Source organism: Coregonus clupeaformis, unplaced genomic scaffold (genome assembly GCF_020615455.1).
Source record: "Coregonus clupeaformis isolate EN_2021a unplaced genomic scaffold, ASM2061545v1 scaf2404, whole genome shotgun sequence".
Classification (NCBI taxonomy): Eukaryota; Metazoa; Chordata; class Actinopteri; order Salmoniformes; family Salmonidae; genus Coregonus; species Coregonus clupeaformis.
Window position 1 is genome coordinate 54,986 of NW_025535858.1, and position 19,805 is coordinate 74,790.

Consider the following 19,805-nt stretch of genomic DNA (forward strand, 5'->3'; position numbering starts at 1 on the left):
CTGTACTGTAAACATTTACATTTTAGTCATTTAGCAGACGCTCTTATCCAGAGCGACTTACAGTTAGTGAATAATTTATTATTATTATTATTATTTTTTATACTGGCCCCCCGTGGGAAACGAACCCACAACCCTGGCGTTGCAAACGCCATGCTCTATCAACTGAGCTACATCCCTGCCGCCCATTCCCTCCCCTACCCTGGACAACGCTGGGCCAATTGTGCGCCGCCCATGAGTCTCCCGATCGCGGCCGGCTGCGACAGAGCCTGGATTCGAACCAGGATCTCTAGTGGCACAGTTAGCACTGCGATGCAGTGCCTTAGACCACTGCGCCACTCAGGAGAGTAGTGCAACATAAAAACCATAGTAAACCCAGCTACACACTGTGCAATACCGCAGTGTTATATATCTGAAAAGTGTGTTTCCAAGGAAAACCAGGATAGTTACTGTGTGTACTGTAAAGTCGTGCAACAGAACTATAGTAAACACAGCTACACACTGAAACCCTTAGTGTAATACAGCTGAGATGTGAGTTTCCAACGGAAACTAAGATATTTCACAGCAAAACAGTAACTAGTGCAACAGAAAACTATCGTAAACCCAGCTACACAATGTGTGAAAACAGCTGTGCAATAGAGCTGTAATGTGAGTTTCCAGGGGAAACTAGAAAACACAACAGAAAACTAGTAACCCCAGCTACACACTGTGTAAGACTCTCAGGGGAGAACTGCAAGTCCGCCGGAGCGAAACATAGTCTCCCGATATTGCGGTGTAGGCGTGGTCTCCGAACCCGAAGGCTAAAACGGGGAGGGTTCCCGTGGACAGACAAGTCAGACAGACAACCCCTCAGCGCCGCAATACTGGTCGACCAAACAGAGTATCGCCCAGGTTGGTACACTGTCACAAGTAATAAAAACAGGGACAAAACCCAAACGAGATAGCTGCCACAAGCCAAACCGAGTAGGGGAAAGCAGAGCACCCAGATGGAGAGGCTAGCTAGCTAACGTTAGCTGCTCCAAGCTACTGAATAGCTGCGGGTATAATTCTGCGTTTATACACTCTAACATAGGGTGCGTTCGTAAATTCGCTCTGGCTATCTACTCCGATTTCAGAACACTCTGGTCTGAGAATAGCTTGGAGCAGCTAACTGATTAATTTACGAACGCTCAACACCAGTTGAATATTGCCTGTGTCAGTAAACGTCTGCGAAAAAGCGTAATTAAATTGTTGCCAGCAGCACAGTCACCAACGCTCTGGATAACATGAAAACAGCCTCTGTTAGGGCGAGTAAAATGGTCAGAGTGAGGTGTTCTCTCATTTGTGTTTGGAAGTAGCTAGCAAGCTAGCCAACGTTAGCCAGTTAGCTTGGGTGCCATTGTGTGGTTAGACCGCTCGGATCAACCCTACTCCTCCGCCAGAGCGTCCAGTGTGCGCTCTGAACGCTTAAATTTACGAACCGACAATCTGACAAGGCTCTGAATTTACAAACGCCCAGAGCACGCTCTGGCACTCCAGATTGAATTTACGAACACACCCAAAGTGTTCTTACTAAGCAAATCCTTTCTGGAATGAGCCGAGAAAATGAAGAGGTGGAAGTATTTAAGGGGGTCAGCCTCAGCACTCCACGGGACTGATCTGAAATCCTTACTCACTCTGAATGTGTCCTGCCGCGCGGAAGGATACCATATTGGAGTGATCCAATATAACAGTAGTGCTGCATAACATAGCTACATAAATATTTTACAAGGAAGAACATAGCTAACGTTAGCCTACCTCAAATAAAGACACTGTCGCAGCCACCAACGAAGTTAGGGCGATGAATAAATTCCATATTCGTACAATGTTCTGTTTCGGAGAAATTATGGTGACCGCACTCTTTTTCAAAACGGTTGTCGGGCATTCCTCCTTGATATTGTACATTTCCTCGAAACCCATTGTCAAGGGACGGTTGGTATGGTATCTGTAAAAAAATCAACAAGAAAACCAGGATTTATCCATCTGTTTTACTAACATTAGCAAGTTAGCTAATTTAGCTAGCTAGCTTTAGCTAATTTAATCTATCGTCATCATACAAACGTACCAGATGTTGAATTCAAGACATTTTCTTTTGTATCTTCAGTGGATCTATAAATACCGCCTTTTCAATGTTTCTCTGAAAAAAATAGGGTAAGTGTAGCTAGCGAATTGGCTATGAGATGTGAGGGAAACCGTAACGTTTCCGAAAAATATCCGTTGGTGATGCACTCCTCGCTATTATTTCAAGCAAGCGTTTGAGCGCGCGAGTAAGGCTTTTTGAAATCCGCAGGTGCACTGTGCAGGATGGCTGCGGCAGCTTTTCAAATGCATACACACCAGATACACAACAACTTCAATTATTGCATGTGAAGCTTTTACCATTGTGAACAGTGGCGGCTCCTGAAAAAATTCTCAGGGGGGGCAATTTTTCTGATGATTTAGGTGACCTACACACATTTTTAAAAATATATGTCCAGCAACAACATGAAGACAGGGGCAGCATATAAGTCAATACCAGAAGCATTTATTGACTGATCTCAAAAGTGTTGGCTTACAAAATCAAAATAAGTTATCACAGTAAAAATAATCAAGGGTGTTCTTTCACATTCCTCAACACTGCATAAACAATATGCATTTCCATAAACAAATGAAATATCAGCTGAAAATACAGCATCTTGGTATTTGTTCAGATTGCAGGATCAACAAGAGCTTTTACCACATTTTTTGCCTCATGGTTGAATTGGAAATATGTGCACCTGAGCATAATTCACAACAAGCAAGCAGGAGCTTTTGATAGAGGCTACTGAAAACATTGATGCAAGTTATTGGTAATAAGACATTTTTATAGACTTCCATATTCTGCCCTCTTGTATAGATTTGTGAAAATGAACAGTGATAGACATTTTGCTTGAAAACAGAATTTGAAAGTAATTTCTAGAAAAGGTAAACACAGCTATCTGTATGGCTTTGTAAAATGAACAACCATATTCTGGCCAATTGTATAGATTTGTAAATATAAACAACCATATTCTGGCCAATTGTATAGATTTGTAAAAATGAACATGAACAGATATTTTTTTTTGTTTTACTTTTTTTAAAATGAAAAATAACTATTTTAAACAACATCAACTGTGAACTGATTTGGGCGTGTGTGTGTTAAAGAGACAGGGAGGGAGGGACAAAGAGAGAGAGAGGCTACATTACTTGTACTGAAACTGTTCTCTTCTCTGTTTCAATACAGCAAAGCGTTCAATGACTTTCTCATTGAAATCAGGCATGCTGAGGACTAGTTCCCTCTCCATGGAAAGCATGGCCAGTGCATTCAGACGTTCCTGGCCCATTGAATTTCGCAGGAATGTCTTAACTCGTGTCAAAGTTGAGAAACATCTCTCAGCTTCAGCTGTTGTCATGGGAGTAGTTATGAGGATGTTCAACAGAGTCACAGTCTCAGAGAACGTCTCCTGGAGGTTGTAGCTCATGAGAACCTGGTACAGTGCCAGTGCACCACAGCCTCCCTTGAATTCAGGATTCTCATAGATCAGAGATAGTTCTGTCTTGAGCTTTGCCTTGCTCAGCATGGGGTATGCATTCACAGTGGCATTCAGAGCCTCATCAGGAAATGAATGGCAGTACCTTTCAAACATGTCTGCTTGCAGTAAGGTAGCACTCACAAGGTGGCCAGAGAAAGAGAACCTTTCTTTGGTGTGATCCAGGATGGTGTTGCAGACCTCTTCAGACAGCCTCTGCTTCTCCTCTTCTCTCAAAGCTGTTCTGGGTCTTTTGGCTCCTGTTGCTTCTTGCAGCTGCTGTTGAGAGGAGTCCCTGAAGGCAAACAGACCAATGTGTTTGTTGGCTTTGTACAGCATTGTTGTCTATGTGATGCACAGGTATATGCAATGTATCCATGATGTATAGTACAAATACTTCAGTTCCACTTAAAATGGGCAGGGATGCATAAAGTCTTTAGTGTTTAAGTTAGCCTTTGTGTCTCACATAGCCTGGATGTTCAGCACAGTATACAGTGGTGCTCATAAGCTTATGATCCCATGCTAAAGTTGACTAAAAAGAGGAATAAAAAAGAAAAGAAAATTGGTGTCCATAAAGGTTGGATTTTCCAACTTTTTTAATTAAGTCATTAAGATAAATTTCCAAAAGATTATTTTTTTATTTTTTTATTCCTCTTTTTAGTCAACTTTAGAATGTGTTCATACACTTATGAGCACCACTGCACAGTACACATAGTATATAAAATAAAATAGATTACACCACTGGCCATATATAATGAGAATAATGTAATTTCAAACACAAATGCAGTCTCCTTTCATGCATACATTTTCAAATAAAGCTCTGCTTTGAGAAAGATCGAATGATATTGTTTAATCTTACCTTATGGCCTGCACACTGCTTGTGAAGCTGTCGAGGGCACTTTTGATAAAGACAGCATCGATGTCCTTCTTCTGTAGCTTCTGGTACAGAATGTCGACGTGGGGCATGATTTTGTGAAAAAGCCGCAGGAAAAAAAATAAAATCTTCATCATGCAGTATCCTCACGTAGCCAGATGCCTCTCTCACTGTGCCCTGGTCAAATGAACCCAATGAACCCGTCCGGATGGCTTCAAAACATTCTATGAGGTCGTCTCGATTCTCGTAGACAGTGTTCACGACTCTGCTGTTGAAGTTCCACCGTGTGGATGAAGGTCTGGGCAGTCTTCGTGCAACAGTCTGGTCAAGAATGCTGGTGCGTTTGGGTGACCGGGAAAAAAAGTTGTATGATCAAATTCAGCTGATGCGCATAGCAATGCACGTAATGGGCATTCTTGAAATGCTCACGCACCTTTTTCTGCACACCAGCCTTCTCTCCCCTCATCACACTGGCTCCATCGTAAGCTTGCGCAATGAGTTTGACTTTCGTCATCGGCAAAAGACCGTTCAGTCTCTCCAAAAGTACACTGGCGATTGAGACAGGTTGATTCCGAGATGGGAAGGAACTCAAAAAGCGCTCCTGCACTTTGTGCTTGCTATCTATGTACCTCAGCACAAGCACCAACTGTGTCTGTGTAGAAACGTCCGTGGTCTCGTCAGCTTGGATAGCTACGAAGTTCGCAGACTTCACCTCCTCCACAATATGTTCCCTCGTGACCGCTAGCATACACTCCAGTAGCTCGTTTTGAATGGTCTTTGATGTGCCCTTGAAAACTTTAGCATTTTTAAGATGGTCATCAAACACCTCATCTAATTGTGCCACAAAGTTGACAAGTCCAAGAAAAATACCAGGGTTGGTGGAGCCCTCAGTTTCATCTTTGCCTCGCAAAAGCTAACTCAAACACGCCGCAAAACTTCACACACTGGATTAGCCGGCTGAGGATATGGCGGTTCTTGCTAACCTCATCGTTGTGGCGGCGGACAGCTAGCCTGTATCCCTCATCCAGTTGAGTGGCAATATTCACTCTCCCCAAAGCAGAAATTCTCAAACAGCTATCCATGTGGGTCTTTGACAGCTCATGTTTCTTAATCTTTTCTGAAAGATGGTGCATGTCGGTTACACCAGTCGCTGTCCAAGCGGTGCTGTCTGAAGTGCCGCCTTCAGGGTGAATGAGTAAGCAGGGGTAGCAGAAAACTGCATTAGCTACATCGCAGCCTGCTAGCCAGGTTTTTCGTTCATACCAATTTTTGGAAAATCCTCGGGTGTAGGACTTCCCCCTTTAGTAGAAACCTGTTGAATTATTAAATTTGGTCTGGGAGGTCCTAATTGTTTCGTGCCAATTTATCTTCATTTGTTCGCCGACAAAAAGGAACTTATTTCAAAGACACAATCGAGTTGCACTGAAGCCTAGCCATGTTGATAGTAGTAGTGAATTGATTGAGGCTGCTACCCTCTCTTTTCTTAGTTACGTTCATGTGACGAAAGCGCGTAAGTGCAAGCCCAGAGACACCCATTGAGATTGTATTGAAGGCTCTGAAATTTGAAAAAAATAGATTTTACATGGGAGTCTATGACAGAAGTTCTGAGGCGATTTTCAATCTGACTGAAATCGCCCCAAAAGGGGGTGGAGCCATTTGAAGCACGACTTTAGCCTGATTGGACATTTAGTGGCAGTGTGGCACTGTGGCAGATCAGACGTATAGATTACAACACTGATAACTACTGTTGCCGTGATATAATTGATTAGAAAAAAAATCCCTTCCTTTTCCCGTTTGGCAGTGCGTCGCCCATATCGCCCTATTGAACAGGCCGTCCCTGGAGGAGTCCCTGAAGGCAAACAGACCAATGTGTTTGTTGGCTTTGTACAGTATTGTTGTCTATGTGATGCACAGGTATATGCAATGTATCCATGTATAGTACAAATACTTCAGTTCCACTTAAAATGGGCAGGGATGCATAAAGTTTTTAGTGTTTAAGTTAGCCTTTGTGTCTCACATAGCCTGGATGTTCAGCACAGTATACAGTGGTGCTCATAAGCTTATGATCCCATGCTAAAGTTGACTAAAAAGAGGAATAAAAAAGAAAAGAAAATTGGTGTCCTTAAAGGTTGGATTTTCCAACTTTTTTAATTAAGTCATTAAGATCAATTTCCAAAAGATGATTTTTTAATTTTTTTATTCCTCTTTTTAGTCAGCTTTAGAATGTGTTCATACACGTATGAGCACCACTGTACAGTACACATAGTATATAAAATAAGATAGATTACACCACTGGCCATATATAATGAGAATAATGTAATTTCAAACACAAATGCAGTCTCCTTTCATGCATACATTTTCAAATAAAGCTCTGCTTTGAGAAAGATCGAATGATATTGTTTAATCTTTATCTTACCTTATGGCCTGCACACTGCTTGCGAAGCTGTCGAGGGCACGTTTGATAAAGACAGCATCGATGTCCTTCTTCTGTAGCTTCTGGTACGGTGGGCTGGTCAAATGAACCCAATGAACCCGTCCGGATGGCTTCAAAACATTCTATGAGGTCGTCTCGATTCTCGTAGACAGTGTTCACGACTCTGCTGTTGCTAACCTCATCGTTGTGGCGGCGGACAGCTAGCCTGTATCCCTCATCCAGTTGAGTGGCAATATTCACTCTCTCCAAAGCAGACAATCTCAAACAGCTATTAATGTGGGTCTTTGACAGCTCATTTTTCTTAATCTTTTCTGAAAGATGGTGCATGTCGGTTACACCAGTCGCTGTCCAAGCGGTGCTGTCTGCCGTGCCGCCTTCAGGGTGAAAGAGTAGTTTCTTAGTTACGTTCATGGTTACGTTACGTTACGTATGACGAAAGCGCGTAAGTGCAAGCCCTCAGAAACCCACAGAGATTGTATTGAAAGCTCTGAAATTAAAAAAAAATTTTTTTTACATTAGAGGCTATGAGAGACTTCTGGGCGATTTTCAACCTGACTGAAATCGCCCCAAAACGGGCGGGGACATTTGAAGCACGACTTTAGCCTGATTGGACATTTAGTGGCTGGCAGATCAGACGTCTAGATTAGAACACTGAACTACTGTTGCCGTGATATAATTGATTAGAAAAAAAATCCCTTCCTTTTCCCGTTTGGCAGTGCGTCGCCCATATCGCCCTATTGAACACACCGCCCCTGTATGTGTTTATAACTGCACTTAACTTAACACTTAACTCAATTAAGTCATTATGAGTGTATGACAGTATGAAAAAAAAATGTATGCACTCACTAACTGTAAGTCACTCTGGATAAGAGCTTCTGCTAAATGACTAAAATGTCAAATGTAAATGACTTGAGTGTATGCATTATAGATATAGGCTTCATAGAAAGTGTTACAAATGTTCTCCTGTCATCTTATAGGAGATCCATTCATGGATTTAGTTATGGCTTGAGAATGTGACTGGTCTACAGAGTTTTCTCCTTTATGTCTGTCTTTATATATATATATGGCACCCTTTTTTATATGTGACAACAACTTTTCTGTATTATGTGTATTTCCACAATCAATAATAATAAACGGTACTTCACTATGAATACTTTTGACTATGTGGTTTGAAGTACTTTACCGTTATCGTGCACAAACATTAAGACTGTTATAGACAGAAATCAATGCAGTAATGTTTTATTAAATAAAGGCTCTGATTAAAATATAATATTAATGAAATCAGGCATTTAGCTAATTCTTCTTCCCAGAAGCTCCTCTGGATGGTTTGGAGATGGCTCTGGAGAGAGCGTGTAACACCCTGACTATGAGTGGGCGTTTACGGGACTGGGACTCCTGGGGAGCAGGGGCCGGTGTGGTTGTCAGGTCCTCCTTGGGAGGGGAAGTGGATGGAACCTCTGGAACCTCACACTCAGCATCTGTCATAAGAACATTTCATAATCAGAAAATTAATGTGTGTGTTTGTGTCTGTCCGTCTGTCTACCTGTCTGTCTGCCTGCCTGTCCGTCTGCATGTCTGTCTGTCTGCCTGTCCGTCTGTCTGTCTGCCTGCCTGTCTGTCCATCTGCCTGTCTGTCTGTCTGCATGTCTGTCCGTCCGTCTGCCTGTATCTGTTGTCACTGTTTTAACAAGCTTGTCATAGGGTGATATATCAATATAACATCGATGCTTATCACTTACCCTGTGAAATATGAGTCTCTCTGAGACGTTTGGTAGGCAGCCAATCCAGTTCAGGGTGTCTCTTCGGTTCCCCTTTTGTCTTGAACAGCTGTTGACAAAACACATCAGGACAACTGAGCCTGTGTAAAATACAGAGTGTGCATCCCAAAAGGCACCCTATTCGCTATGTAAGGCACTACTTTTGACAAGGGCCCATAGAGCGCTGGTCAAAAGTAGTGCACTATATAGGGAATAGGGTGCCATTGCACGCATGACTGTAAGTCGCTTTGGATAAAAGCGTCTGCTAAATGGCATATTATTATTATTATTATTTGGGACATAGCCATTGACTCTCTCCCATGTGTATTAGGATTGTATTACAGCGTCCTCACTCAACCTCCTCAAGACAATGACAACAGTATTGTTCTAATGCTGAGAGACAATAGGTGTGTAGTGAATCTGTAGGGTAAATTTCAGCCCTGCCTTACAGAGGTAATCTCAAAACAAAGAGCACCCTACCTTAATCATGATCTTTGGAAACGTATGCATTTTCGGTAGGAAATGCCACTTGTTCTTCTTAGTCTCTTCCCCTCTGGCAGAGGGAAGGCGGGCCATGCCGTCAGCCTTTACATCAGCCGGGCTAAGGCTCCTGGCAGGGAATTCCTCAGTAGCATTAAGGTCAGCTACAACACCATGAATGATGTCACTTGCGGCATTGCTGGTGTCTGAGTGAGAAGAGCACGCTAGTGTGACCGACCTGTGTACAATAACTGGGAGAAGAGGACGCAGCCATTGAAGTCAGTCACTGCGTCCCAAATGGCATTCTCTTCACTTTATAGTGCACTACTTTTGACCAGGGCCCATAGGGTCTGGTCAAAAGTAGTGCACTAAATATGGAATAAGGTGCCATTCTGGACACAACCAGTGAATTTTACATCATAAAACGCAATGTATTGAGCATCATGTTACAATTAAGTCCTGTGCAGATGAAAATAGATACTTTCACTTACCATCCTCCATTGCAGACTTGGACCCATAAGTCAGGCTGTCCATCACCACGTCTGTCATCAACTTGATGACCTGATCCAAAACCATTTCAGCCGAGGGTGGCATAGGCCTTCCCATACACTGCCCCAGGAGTCTCCTAACAGAAGTCTGGGCAAAGTTGTAAATGAGCTCTGAGGCATCGTCCTTTGACAGCTTCCTCAGGGCTGGCTTAGGCAGCGCTGGTTGAGAGAGGCTTCTGTGGCCAGCCATGGATTGAAGCTGGCGGCTTATGGTTATCTCCAGAATGAGACCGTGGACCTTTGCGATCAGGTTGTCAGACGCACCTTGAAGGGCTTCAACTGACAGGAGCCTATCCAGATTTTCTTCTGCTGAAGTCATCTCTGGGTCGTCCGTCTTCAATGTGTCCATTATAGTTTTCACTATGATATTGGTGTCAGATATGTTTATTTCTTGTTGGCTCACAAGTGTTGACCGTGAACCTGTCTTGTCCATTGCGATAGAGGTATGGGATTCTGTCCTTGTGATCTCATCGGCAGCGCTCATGTCAGGCAACTGGTCAAGGCTCTCCAGTAAAGAGTCTAACATGTTAGTGGCTATCAGACACTCCTGCCCAACAGATGAACTCTCAGAGTTGGCCACTCTACACTTGATCTCATTTAGGATCAAGCTGAGCATCTTCTTTGCAGTTTTGCTAAACCCTTCTTGGCTGACTGCCACTGTTACGTCTTTTAGAGCCACAAGAGGTTTGCAACTTTCACTCAATCCACTGCCGTGGAGAGGAGAGGCTCTCTTCAAACTGTTGTTGCTCACAACTGACATACTCCTGGTGGGCAGAGTGACATCCTCACTGCATGTGTCAATTACATGGTGGTCTGTTGAAGAGCCACTTGAAGACACAAGGGCTTTAGACCTTTTAGCCAAACAGACTTTTGACAAAGGCTTCTCACTTCTCACAGACGGATGGCGGCTCCTGTCCTCAACAAGAGCAGTGTCAGGGGACTTAATGCGTCTGAGTGTCTCCACAGGGGTGGAGTTCAGCACATCTTTGGCTGTGGTGACTGACACTGGTGGAAAAGAGAAAAAGATGTTCAGTCTATCCTTTACTCTGTGGTACATGGTTTGAGCAGCATCCAATAAGTTGTCAAAGACAACTCTGGGTTTGAGCTGGGACTCCAGCTTTTTCTCTCCTAGTGGGAAGGAGTCTGCGTCGTCCACAGTGTACTGGGATACACTTTCAAGGTCTTGCATGATAATATTTACTATATCTTCGGCTGTAGAAACCACATGGTGTGAGAAGGTGGTGCTAGGCATGCCCTGTAGCAAAGAATGGTTGGCTTTGCTAGCAGCTCTGAGAATGGTCTCACTCACAATGTGTTTGGCCTTAGCTCGGAACTCAGTACTGTAAAGCTCTGGATGGAAATGTTAGAGGTTCTGCTGGCTGCACTAAGAGATCGCATGAGTGTGGCAATCTCGGCTGACGTCACATCACTCAAAATGGTGAGGTCCTCCAATTTCGAAATTATCGAGTCCAACTTCTGGTTGAAGTCGAAGGATGAATTTGTCTTGCTCTCCCCAACGGAAGCGGAGCAGTCTTCCTTTGAAGTGTCCACCCTCAGCACCGAGATCACCTGTTTGATTACCCCTTTAGTGCAGGTGTCGAGGGTGAGCTGGTGGGCTGAGGACTTAGAAGGGGTCTTACTGTCTGTCTTCTGTACAGGAGATTCCTCCACAGTGGCCTCAGTTACAGGAGATACCTCCACAGTGGCCTCAGTTACAAGTAGTCCAGTTGCAGAGAGCTCGATTTGCAAAGGAATATATTTTCCCACAGTGAGATGGTTGGAGGTGAACAGCTTCCTTAGTTTGTCCAGGGTTTTGGTGTAAATCTTCTGGGAACCTGAACTCACTTCCACCCAGAATATTTTGCGACCTGGTTTCGTACGCTTGGAGGCCTTATTGGCCTCATATACCTCATGCAGGTCGGAAATAATTCCACCAAAGAGATCAGAGGATGCCTCCTCAATATTCTCTGAGGAAACATGGACAGATAGGATTTCCGACAGTTTCCCACAAGTGTCGGTTTTATCCAGCGCAGCAGTATATGTCACAGCTGACCTGCAAAAAGAGGAGGGGATAGAGCTAGGTATCTGTGAGAGGCGTGGATAGGGGTAGGTACCTGTGAGAGGAGGGGATAGGGGTAGGTACCTGTGAGAGGAGTGGATAGGGCTAGGTACCTGTGAGAGGAGGGGATAGGGGTAGGTACCTGTGAGAGGAGTGGATAGGGCTAGGTACCTGTGAGAGGAGGGGAAAGGGCTAGGTACCTGTGAGAGGAGGGGATAGGGCTAGGTACCTGTGAGAGGAGGGGATAGGGCTAGGTACCTGTGAGAGGAGGGGAAAGGCGTGGGAGTGCGTGTGCTGCAGGCGGTTCTGGCGCTGGTGCACTTGCTGGGTCCTCCACTACAGCTGAATCTGACGCTGCGGCCAAGAGAGGTCACCTCTCCTGCCTCATTACTTCCTGATCCAGAAGAGCTTGGCGAATCAGAGAGCTCTATCTGCATGGTGAGGTCAAGGGCGGGAACAACCACAGTGGATGTAGACTCCATCACCCATGCTACAATATCCATGCACTTGGCACTAAACTCATGTCTGCTCATCTGCAATGTTAAAAGACCATACAGAGTTAGTTTGTTAAAGGGGCTGCACTGATATAAAACTTAGAACCATTTACTCAAACTTGTCAATTAAAGCAGTGGTTCAGGATTAAAGGTCCTGCAGGATTTCCACAAATGAATATTTGGTCCATTTTACCAACATTAACTACTTTAGAGGTGACTATAACTCACCCCGACACGCATATTCTCACTCAGCAGATTCCAATGGCTGAAAAGTAAATAAATGCAAGTACACAATGAATTATATTACCTCTATTATCTTAGACTACGTTATGGATGGACATTACCTCTATTATCTTAGATTACGTTATGGATGGACATTACTCATTATCTTAGATTACGTTATGGATGGACATTACCTCTATTATCTTAGATTACGTTATGGATGGAAATTACCTCTATTATCTTAGATTACGTTATGGATGGACATTACCTCTATTATCTTAGATTACGTTATGGATGGAAATTACCTCTATTATCTTAGATTACGTTATGGATGGACCTCTATGGAACTAGGCCACACCCAGACATCCCTGATTGGTTATTTGGTCCGTTGAGTCCTTTGTATTTGCCCGAGACTATAGGAGACTCTCAATCTCCTCACCTCCTTCTCAAAACCATTGGATGAGAAGGTCGAAGGGCGGGACCTCTGGCTTTCTCATCCAATGGGTTTTGAGGAGGCGAAGAAGAGAGGACACGAGGAGTATGCAATTGAGACAGGGAACATATCTAGGGGATGCATGGGGAAGCCAAAGAGCAACTTACTCGTCCTTCATGTCCTGCACAAAGGTGTGTAGGTCTGGGTAGCTTCTCTTTCCCCTGCTGAGGGTGAGGCTGGTCTGGGAGGTTGCATCCTTGTGGGTCACGGTAGTGAAGGTCACCACTGCAGCCTGATGGCGACAACAGAAAGCAGAGTTAGGCTGGAATTCAATTTTGCGTCATTAAAACACAAAATATCTAAATGAAATGTCATACATGTAATAGAAAAATACATCATACCTCCTGTGACTGAGATGGGATGGCAACAGCCTCGTCCATCTCACTCTCTCCTTCGACCTCCTGCGACTGAGATGGGATGGCAACAGCCTCGTCCATCTCAATCTCTCCTTCAACCTCCTGCGACTGAGATGGGATGGCAACAGCCTCGGTCCATCTCACTCTCTCCTTCAACCTCCTGCGACTGAGATGGGATGGCAACAGCCTCGACCATCTCAATCTCTCCTTCAACCTCCTGCGACTGAGATGGGATGGCAACAGCCTCGTCCAACTCACTCTCTCCTTCAACCTCCTGCGACTGAGATGGGATGGCAACAGCCTCGTCCATCTCACTCTCTCCTTCGACCTCCTGCGACTGAGATGGGATGGCAACAGCCTCGTCCATCTCACTCTCCTTCAACCTCCTGCGACTGAGATGGGATGGCAACAGCCTCGTCCATCTCACTCTCTCCTTCAACCTCCTGCGACTGAGATGGGATGGCAACAGCCTCGTCCATCTCAATCTCTCCTTCAACCTCCTGCGACTGAGATGGGATGGCAACAGCCTCGTCCAACTCACTCTCTCCTTCAACCTCCTGCGACTGGAGATGGGATGGCAACAGCCTCGTCCAACTCACTCTCTCCTTCAACCTCCTGCGACTGAGATGGGATGGCAACAGCCTCGGTCCAACTCACTCTCTCCTTCAACCTCCTGCGACTGAGATGGGATGGCAACAGCCTCGTCCAACTCACTCTCTCCTTCAACCTCCTGTGACTGAGTTGGGGTATCTGTCTCTAGAACAGCCTCGTCCAACTTGGTCAGTCTCTCAGCCACCCTGTGATCTTTATGGGATCTAGATAGAGAAAAAGGAATCTCTCTTAGGTCACTGCTATAATGTGAGTGTGAGGATGTGTTCCCATTATAGAATTAGAATCATAGAATTAGAATGAATCATTCTAGAATTAGAATAGATATAGAATAGGCTCCAATACTCTTGAGATGACTCGGCCTATCCAGAGCCAAATATTTAGAGAATTCTGCCAACTTTTAAAAGGACTCCATGTTAGCGCCTTGGAGCCTTTCATTTATCCTTTCATTATAAGTACATTCTAATTATAGATGTTCAGTTACATAGCATTGTTTAAAATGTCAATATTGCCCATGGGGAGCCAGCTGTCATATGGATATCTACTGTGTCATGTAATGTTTACATAAACTCAGCAAAAAAGAAAACGTCCCTTTTTCAGGATCTTTCAAAGATAATTCCTAAAAATCCAAATAACTTCACAGATCTTCATTGTAAAGGGTTTAAACACTGTTTCCCATGCTAGTCCCCTGTAGCTCAGTTGGTAGAGCAAGGCGCTTGCAACGCCAGGGTTGTGGGTTCGTTTCCCACGGGGGGCCAGTATGAAAATGTATGCACTCACTAACTGTAAGTCGCTCTGGATAAGAGCGTCTGCTAAATGACTAAAATGTAAAATGTTGTTCAATGAACCATAAACAATTGATGAACATGCACCTGTGGAACGGTCATTAAGACACAAACAGCTTACAGACGGTAGTTATGAAAACTTAGGACACTAAAGAGTCCTTTCTACTGACTCTGAAAAACACCAAAAGAAAGATGCCCAGGGTCTGCCACTGCGAAGATGCCCGCTGGTCTGCAGTCTGCCGTGAACGCTGTCTTAGGGCCATGCTGCAATATTGCCCTGGACATCTGCAGTTGCGCATGCCTAAGGCACTTAGCAGATGAGGCCAGGGCAATAAATTGCAATGTCCGTACTGTGAGATGCCTAAGACAGCGCTACAGGGAGACAGGACGGACAGCTGATCGTCCTCGCAGTGGCAGACCACGTGTAACAACACCTGCACAGGATCGGCACATCCGAACATCAAACCTGCGGGACAGGTACAGGATGGCAACAACAACTGCCTGAGTTACACCAGGAATGCACAATCCCTCCATCAGTGCTCAGACTGTCCGCAATGGGCTGGAGAGAGGCTGGACTGAGGGTTGTAGGCCTGTTGTAAGGCAAGTCCTCACCAGACATCACTGGCAACAACGTCGCCTATGGGCACAAACCCACCGTCGCTGGACCAGACAGGACTGGCAAAAAGTGCTCTTCACTGATGAGTCGCGGTTTTGTCTCACCAGGGGTGATGGTCGGATTCGCGTTTATCGTCAAAGGAATGAGCGTTACACCGAGGCCTGTACTCTGGAGCGGGATCGATTTGGAGGTGGAGGGTCCATCATGGTCTGGGCGGTGTGTCACAGCATCATCGGACTGAGCTTGTTGTCATTGCAGGAAATCTCAACGCTGTGCGTTACAGGAAGACATCCTCCTCCCTCATGTGGTACCCTTCCTGCAGGCTCATCTTGACATGACCCTCCAGCATGACAATGCCACCAGCCATACTGCTCGTTCTGTGCATGATTTCCTGCAAGACAGGAATGTCAGTGTTCTGCCATGGTCAGCGAAGAGCCTGTATCTGTTGGATTGGAGGGTGAGGGCTAGGGCCATTCCCCCAGAAATGTCTGGGAACTTGCAGGTGCCTTGGTGGAAGAGTGGGGTAACATCTCACAGCAAGAACTGGCAAATCTGGTGCAGTCCATGAGGAGTAGATGCACTGCAGTACTTATTGCAGCTGGTGGCCACACCAGATACTGTTACTTTTGATTTTGACCCCCCCTTTGTTCTGTTAGTCACATGTCTGTGGAACTTGTTCAGTTTATGTCTCAGTTGTTGAATCTTGTTATGTTCATACAAATATTTACACGTTAAGTTTGCTGAAAATAAACGCAGTTGACAGTGAGAGGACGTTTCATTTTTTGTTGCTGAGTTTATATCTCAATGTCCCAACTCTATAAATACATAGCTCTGGGCCTACCTCTCCATAGGCGGTGACCTTTGACCTACTACTGAATCTGTAGGCCTATGTGATCCTGTAACCAGTCACAAATGTGTCATTAGTGTAAATCACTTACCTGACTTCCTTCATAACATCAGCACCATTGATGGGGTCATCCAGGTCTATGAGGGTGAGGTCATTCCCACTGACCTCCGACCTCTGAAAGACAGCACAAAGTCATGTTTAGATGCCACCTACTGTGTCGCCTTTTGCCGTGTTCAAAACAACTGGGAAATCTCTGACTTCCGACTTCAGTGCGTTCAAGACAACTGGGAAATCGGGAAAAAAAACAAGCTCCGACTGGGAAAAATCTTTTTGAACAGTCATCCAACTCGGAATTCCAAGTCGGAAGCAGCGCGGCTTGGCGGGTCATGTTTTGGAGGACGCCTGACTCGACCTTCGCCTCTCCCGACCCGCTGGGGAGTTGCAGCGATGAGACAAGATCGTAACAAGATCGTAACTACCAATTGGATATCACGAAAAATTGGGGAGGAAAAAGGGGTAAAATTACCACCACAAAATGTAAAAAGGAATTCCAAGTCGGAAACTCTGGCATCTTTCTAGAGCTCCGACTTTCCGATCTGAAGATCACAGACGTCATGATTTGACCTAGTTTTTTTCTTCGAGTTCCCGGTTGCCTTGAGAGCACCATTAACCCAACTCTCATTGTCACATCATAATGCATCATATTCATAGAAATAGAATCACCAGAACATCATATCAGGTGTACAGTTCAGTTTACCAGTCAAATTGCCATGGTCAGAGGCTCTATCCTTTCTAGTGATCACATCATAATGCATCATATCTATGCTTGTGTCCGAAATAGCACCCTATTTCCAATATAGTGCACTTATTTTGGCTGGAGCCCTATAGAGTCCCACAGTATGAGTCATAATACCCATAAAACCTAGTGGTCAAACAGGGAAATGGTTCCAATCGTTTTAATAATAATAATAATAATAATAATAATAATATGCCATTTAGCAGACGCTTTTATCCAAAGCCACTTACAGTCATGCGTGCATACATTTTACGTATGGGTGGTCCCGGGATCGAACCCACTACCCTGGCATTACAAGCGCCATGCTCTACCAATTGAGTTTTTCCACCATTCATTTTCCCATTGGGGATTTTAGAAACACTTAAAATAAGGTCTGTGTTTCGTGTAGGCTTACCCTGGTGTGACGTTTTGATAACCGTGTAAATCTCTCTAGGACAAGGTGACTTATCAATATATTCTCTTGTATTTACCTCCCAAAAATGTAATGCTTATTAGCTGCTAATGTGGCTATCATAAAGAACTACAAATGCCATGATGATCATGCTGATCGAGGCAAAGGTAAGAATCTCTGGATTAACTATCTAAGTGTTAGCTAAATGTAGTATATGAATAAATTGGCTGCATTTCTTTAAATTGACAATTCTGTGAACTGTATGTGCAAGTTTTAAATTGACACAATACCTGTTAGCAAAGGTGTCAGCTAGAGATGACATGCAGGAGCTTGCAGGGATTTGTAGTTTTGCATGATGTCTACTTTGATGCTAATTAGCATTTTCGAATCTGAGAGTAAATGGAGCCGAATATACTGATAAAAGTCACCTTGTCCGAGAGAGATTTACATGGTTACAAAAACGTCACGCCAGGGTAAGCCTACACGAAATACAGCCCTTATTTTATGTGTTTCTAAAATCGCCTATGGGAAAAATGAATGGTGGAAAAACGATTGGAACCATTTCCCTGTTTGACCGCTAGGTTTTATGGGTATTATGACACCTCCACTGTGGGACTCTATAGAGGGGTTGGTTGTTTAGCAACAAAACTGGCATGCAACTATGGGGCAAAATAGACAGGGTTTGCTTAGACTGTTGACAACATGTAAACTATATTTAGTCTCTAAATGTTTATTGCAACCATAAATACATTTGAACAATGAACTCGTCTCAAATACATTGTTACAGTTGTTGTTGGTTAGCTAGGTAGCGAATTTTAGCCATTGCATAGACATGATATCAGTCAAAACACCTCAAAACAAGACATGGTATCAATAACACCATACAATGAGCTGAAACATGCCACAGAGCTACGATTCCCCACATGGCAGCTTGTTGTTAGCTGAGGTTCAGAATCATAACAAGATACACGACTTCCGGCCATCGATGCGCGAGCATCATTTTCGTGACGTCAGCCAACCCTTCTATGGCTCTTGGTCAAAAGTAGTGCACTAGCCTACATAGGGAATGGGTGCCATTTAGGACGTATTTATGAAGGTGATGCCATAACCTTTGACCCACAGCAGATTCTACTGTACCTTTAGCCAACTCTCATGACTCCCTGGCCATAGGCTTTCTAGTTTGATATTACAGCATGAATAGCACATTATTTCATTTGTTAAACAATATTTAATCCACAGTAATTACTATAATTGAAGATTTTAAAAAATAAATAACATGCCTACCTTGCACTCTTTATTCTCCATCTCCTTGCAAAATCAGCACATTTCCTTGCCAAAATGAACGCATTCCTCCAGCACTAGCGAGGATCAGACTGAACTGCTCCAGCGGTTTCTGATCCGTTTCAACGCTTATCAGTGATGACGTAACAATGCTGTAAAGATTTGACGCACTTCCGAACTGGTGCTGATGCAACGCTCTGTGCTGTTGAAAGCTCACGATGGAAATCCCTGCGAGTTGGAAACAAATGTAGGCTATTGTTGCCCTTAAAACTGTAATGTTGAGGACGCCATGAAAAATAAAATACATAACCCACACCGTTAGGCCAAAGTAAATGCAATTTTCATCACTTTGCCAATAGACTTCTTGTTCCTCGTTGTAGCCTTTCTTTTGGGATTAGCACCACTGTCACTGCCTGACACCTAGAAATTGATACTGCGGTTGTCACATAAAACAGATAACCCATAGTTCATTATTAAATAACATAACTCATTTCTTTATTTTATTACTCATAAAATATACAGTAATCGGCTATTTATATCAAGTCATAGATTCATCATATAATGTGATTTCGAAACAAAATCTGATACCTTTCTTATAATTTTTGTCATTAATCATTTGATAAGATGGAAAAATTGAATGCTTTCATTATGGTAAACAATCATATTCATTATTATCTGCTGTACATCAGATAAGATTAGCTAGCTATTAAATGAAGTATTTTAAGAGTACTGGGATGCCGGACCAAAGGGTTGTCACTAGTTAGCCTACCACAGCCACAAAGCCAAAATAGGCTATATAGTCAAATTTCATGAATTTAGATGTGAGGTTGTCATTTGGGGGGCCAATTTAAGTTTAGGGTTAGGCATAAGGTCTTAATTTAAGTTTAGGGTTAGGCATAAGGTTAGCAGTGAGGTTAAGCTTAGGGTTAAGGTTAGGGATAGGTTTAAAATCTGATTTTAAGAAGCTAGGGTAACATGGGGGAAGACAACCCCCAATATCAATGTCTAATAGCTGACACAAAAAATCAAAGTTTGGAGAAACATTTTTTAGGTGGATGATGGCCATGCTTAGGGTAGCAAACTATAAAGGAAAATAAATGGCTACAGTTGAAATGTTAAAATGTATTTTTTAGGAAAGGGGCATTTTGCCCAGCTAATAGTAGATGATGCCATGGGGTTTAACAGAATGGTCCCTATTTTATATCTCACCTGCACATACAT

The 19,805-nt window shown here is 43.8% G+C and overlaps 2 protein-coding genes across 3 annotated transcripts in view; both read right to left on the reverse strand.

Moving 5' to 3' along the window:
• Positions 1-2,340, reverse strand: part of LOC121579164 — a 37,231-nt gene extending 34,891 nt beyond the window's left edge. For both annotated transcript variants that reach the window (XM_041893508.2, XM_041893507.2), the window contains exons 1-2: positions 2,081-2,340; positions 1,774-1,960 (exon numbers count right to left, since the gene is read on the reverse strand). In XM_041893508.2, coding sequence (XP_041749442.2) covers positions 1,774-1,935 — 162 coding nt within the window. In that variant the 5' untranslated portion in view covers positions 1,936-1,960; positions 2,081-2,340. The remainder of the gene's footprint in view (positions 1-1,773; positions 1,961-2,080) is intronic.
• Positions 2,341-8,073: 5,733 nt separating this feature from the next.
• On the reverse strand, positions 8,074-19,805 carry LOC121563402. The gene is made up of 10 exons (XM_045219488.1): positions 19,794-19,805; positions 16,208-16,290; positions 13,974-14,074; positions 13,011-13,135; positions 11,953-12,227; positions 11,066-11,688; positions 9,579-10,985; positions 9,088-9,293; positions 8,590-8,677; positions 8,074-8,328 (listed from the first exon to the last, which is right to left on the reverse strand). Exons 1-10 carry the CDS (start codon positions 19,803-19,805, stop codon positions 8,144-8,146), a joined length of 3,105 nt encoding a protein of 1,034 aa, XP_045075423.1. The 3' UTR covers positions 8,074-8,143.

Coding starts and splice junctions, on each gene's coding strand:
- LOC121563402 (XM_045219488.1), bottom strand. Junction 14,075..16,207: donor GATGTTATGAAGGAAGTCAG/GTAAGTGATTTA, acceptor TTCTCTATCTAG/ATCCCATAAAGATCACAGGG. Junction 8,329..8,589: donor AGAGACTCATATTTCACAGG/GTAAGTGATAAG, acceptor TTCTTATGACAG/ATGCTGAGTGTGAGGTTCCA.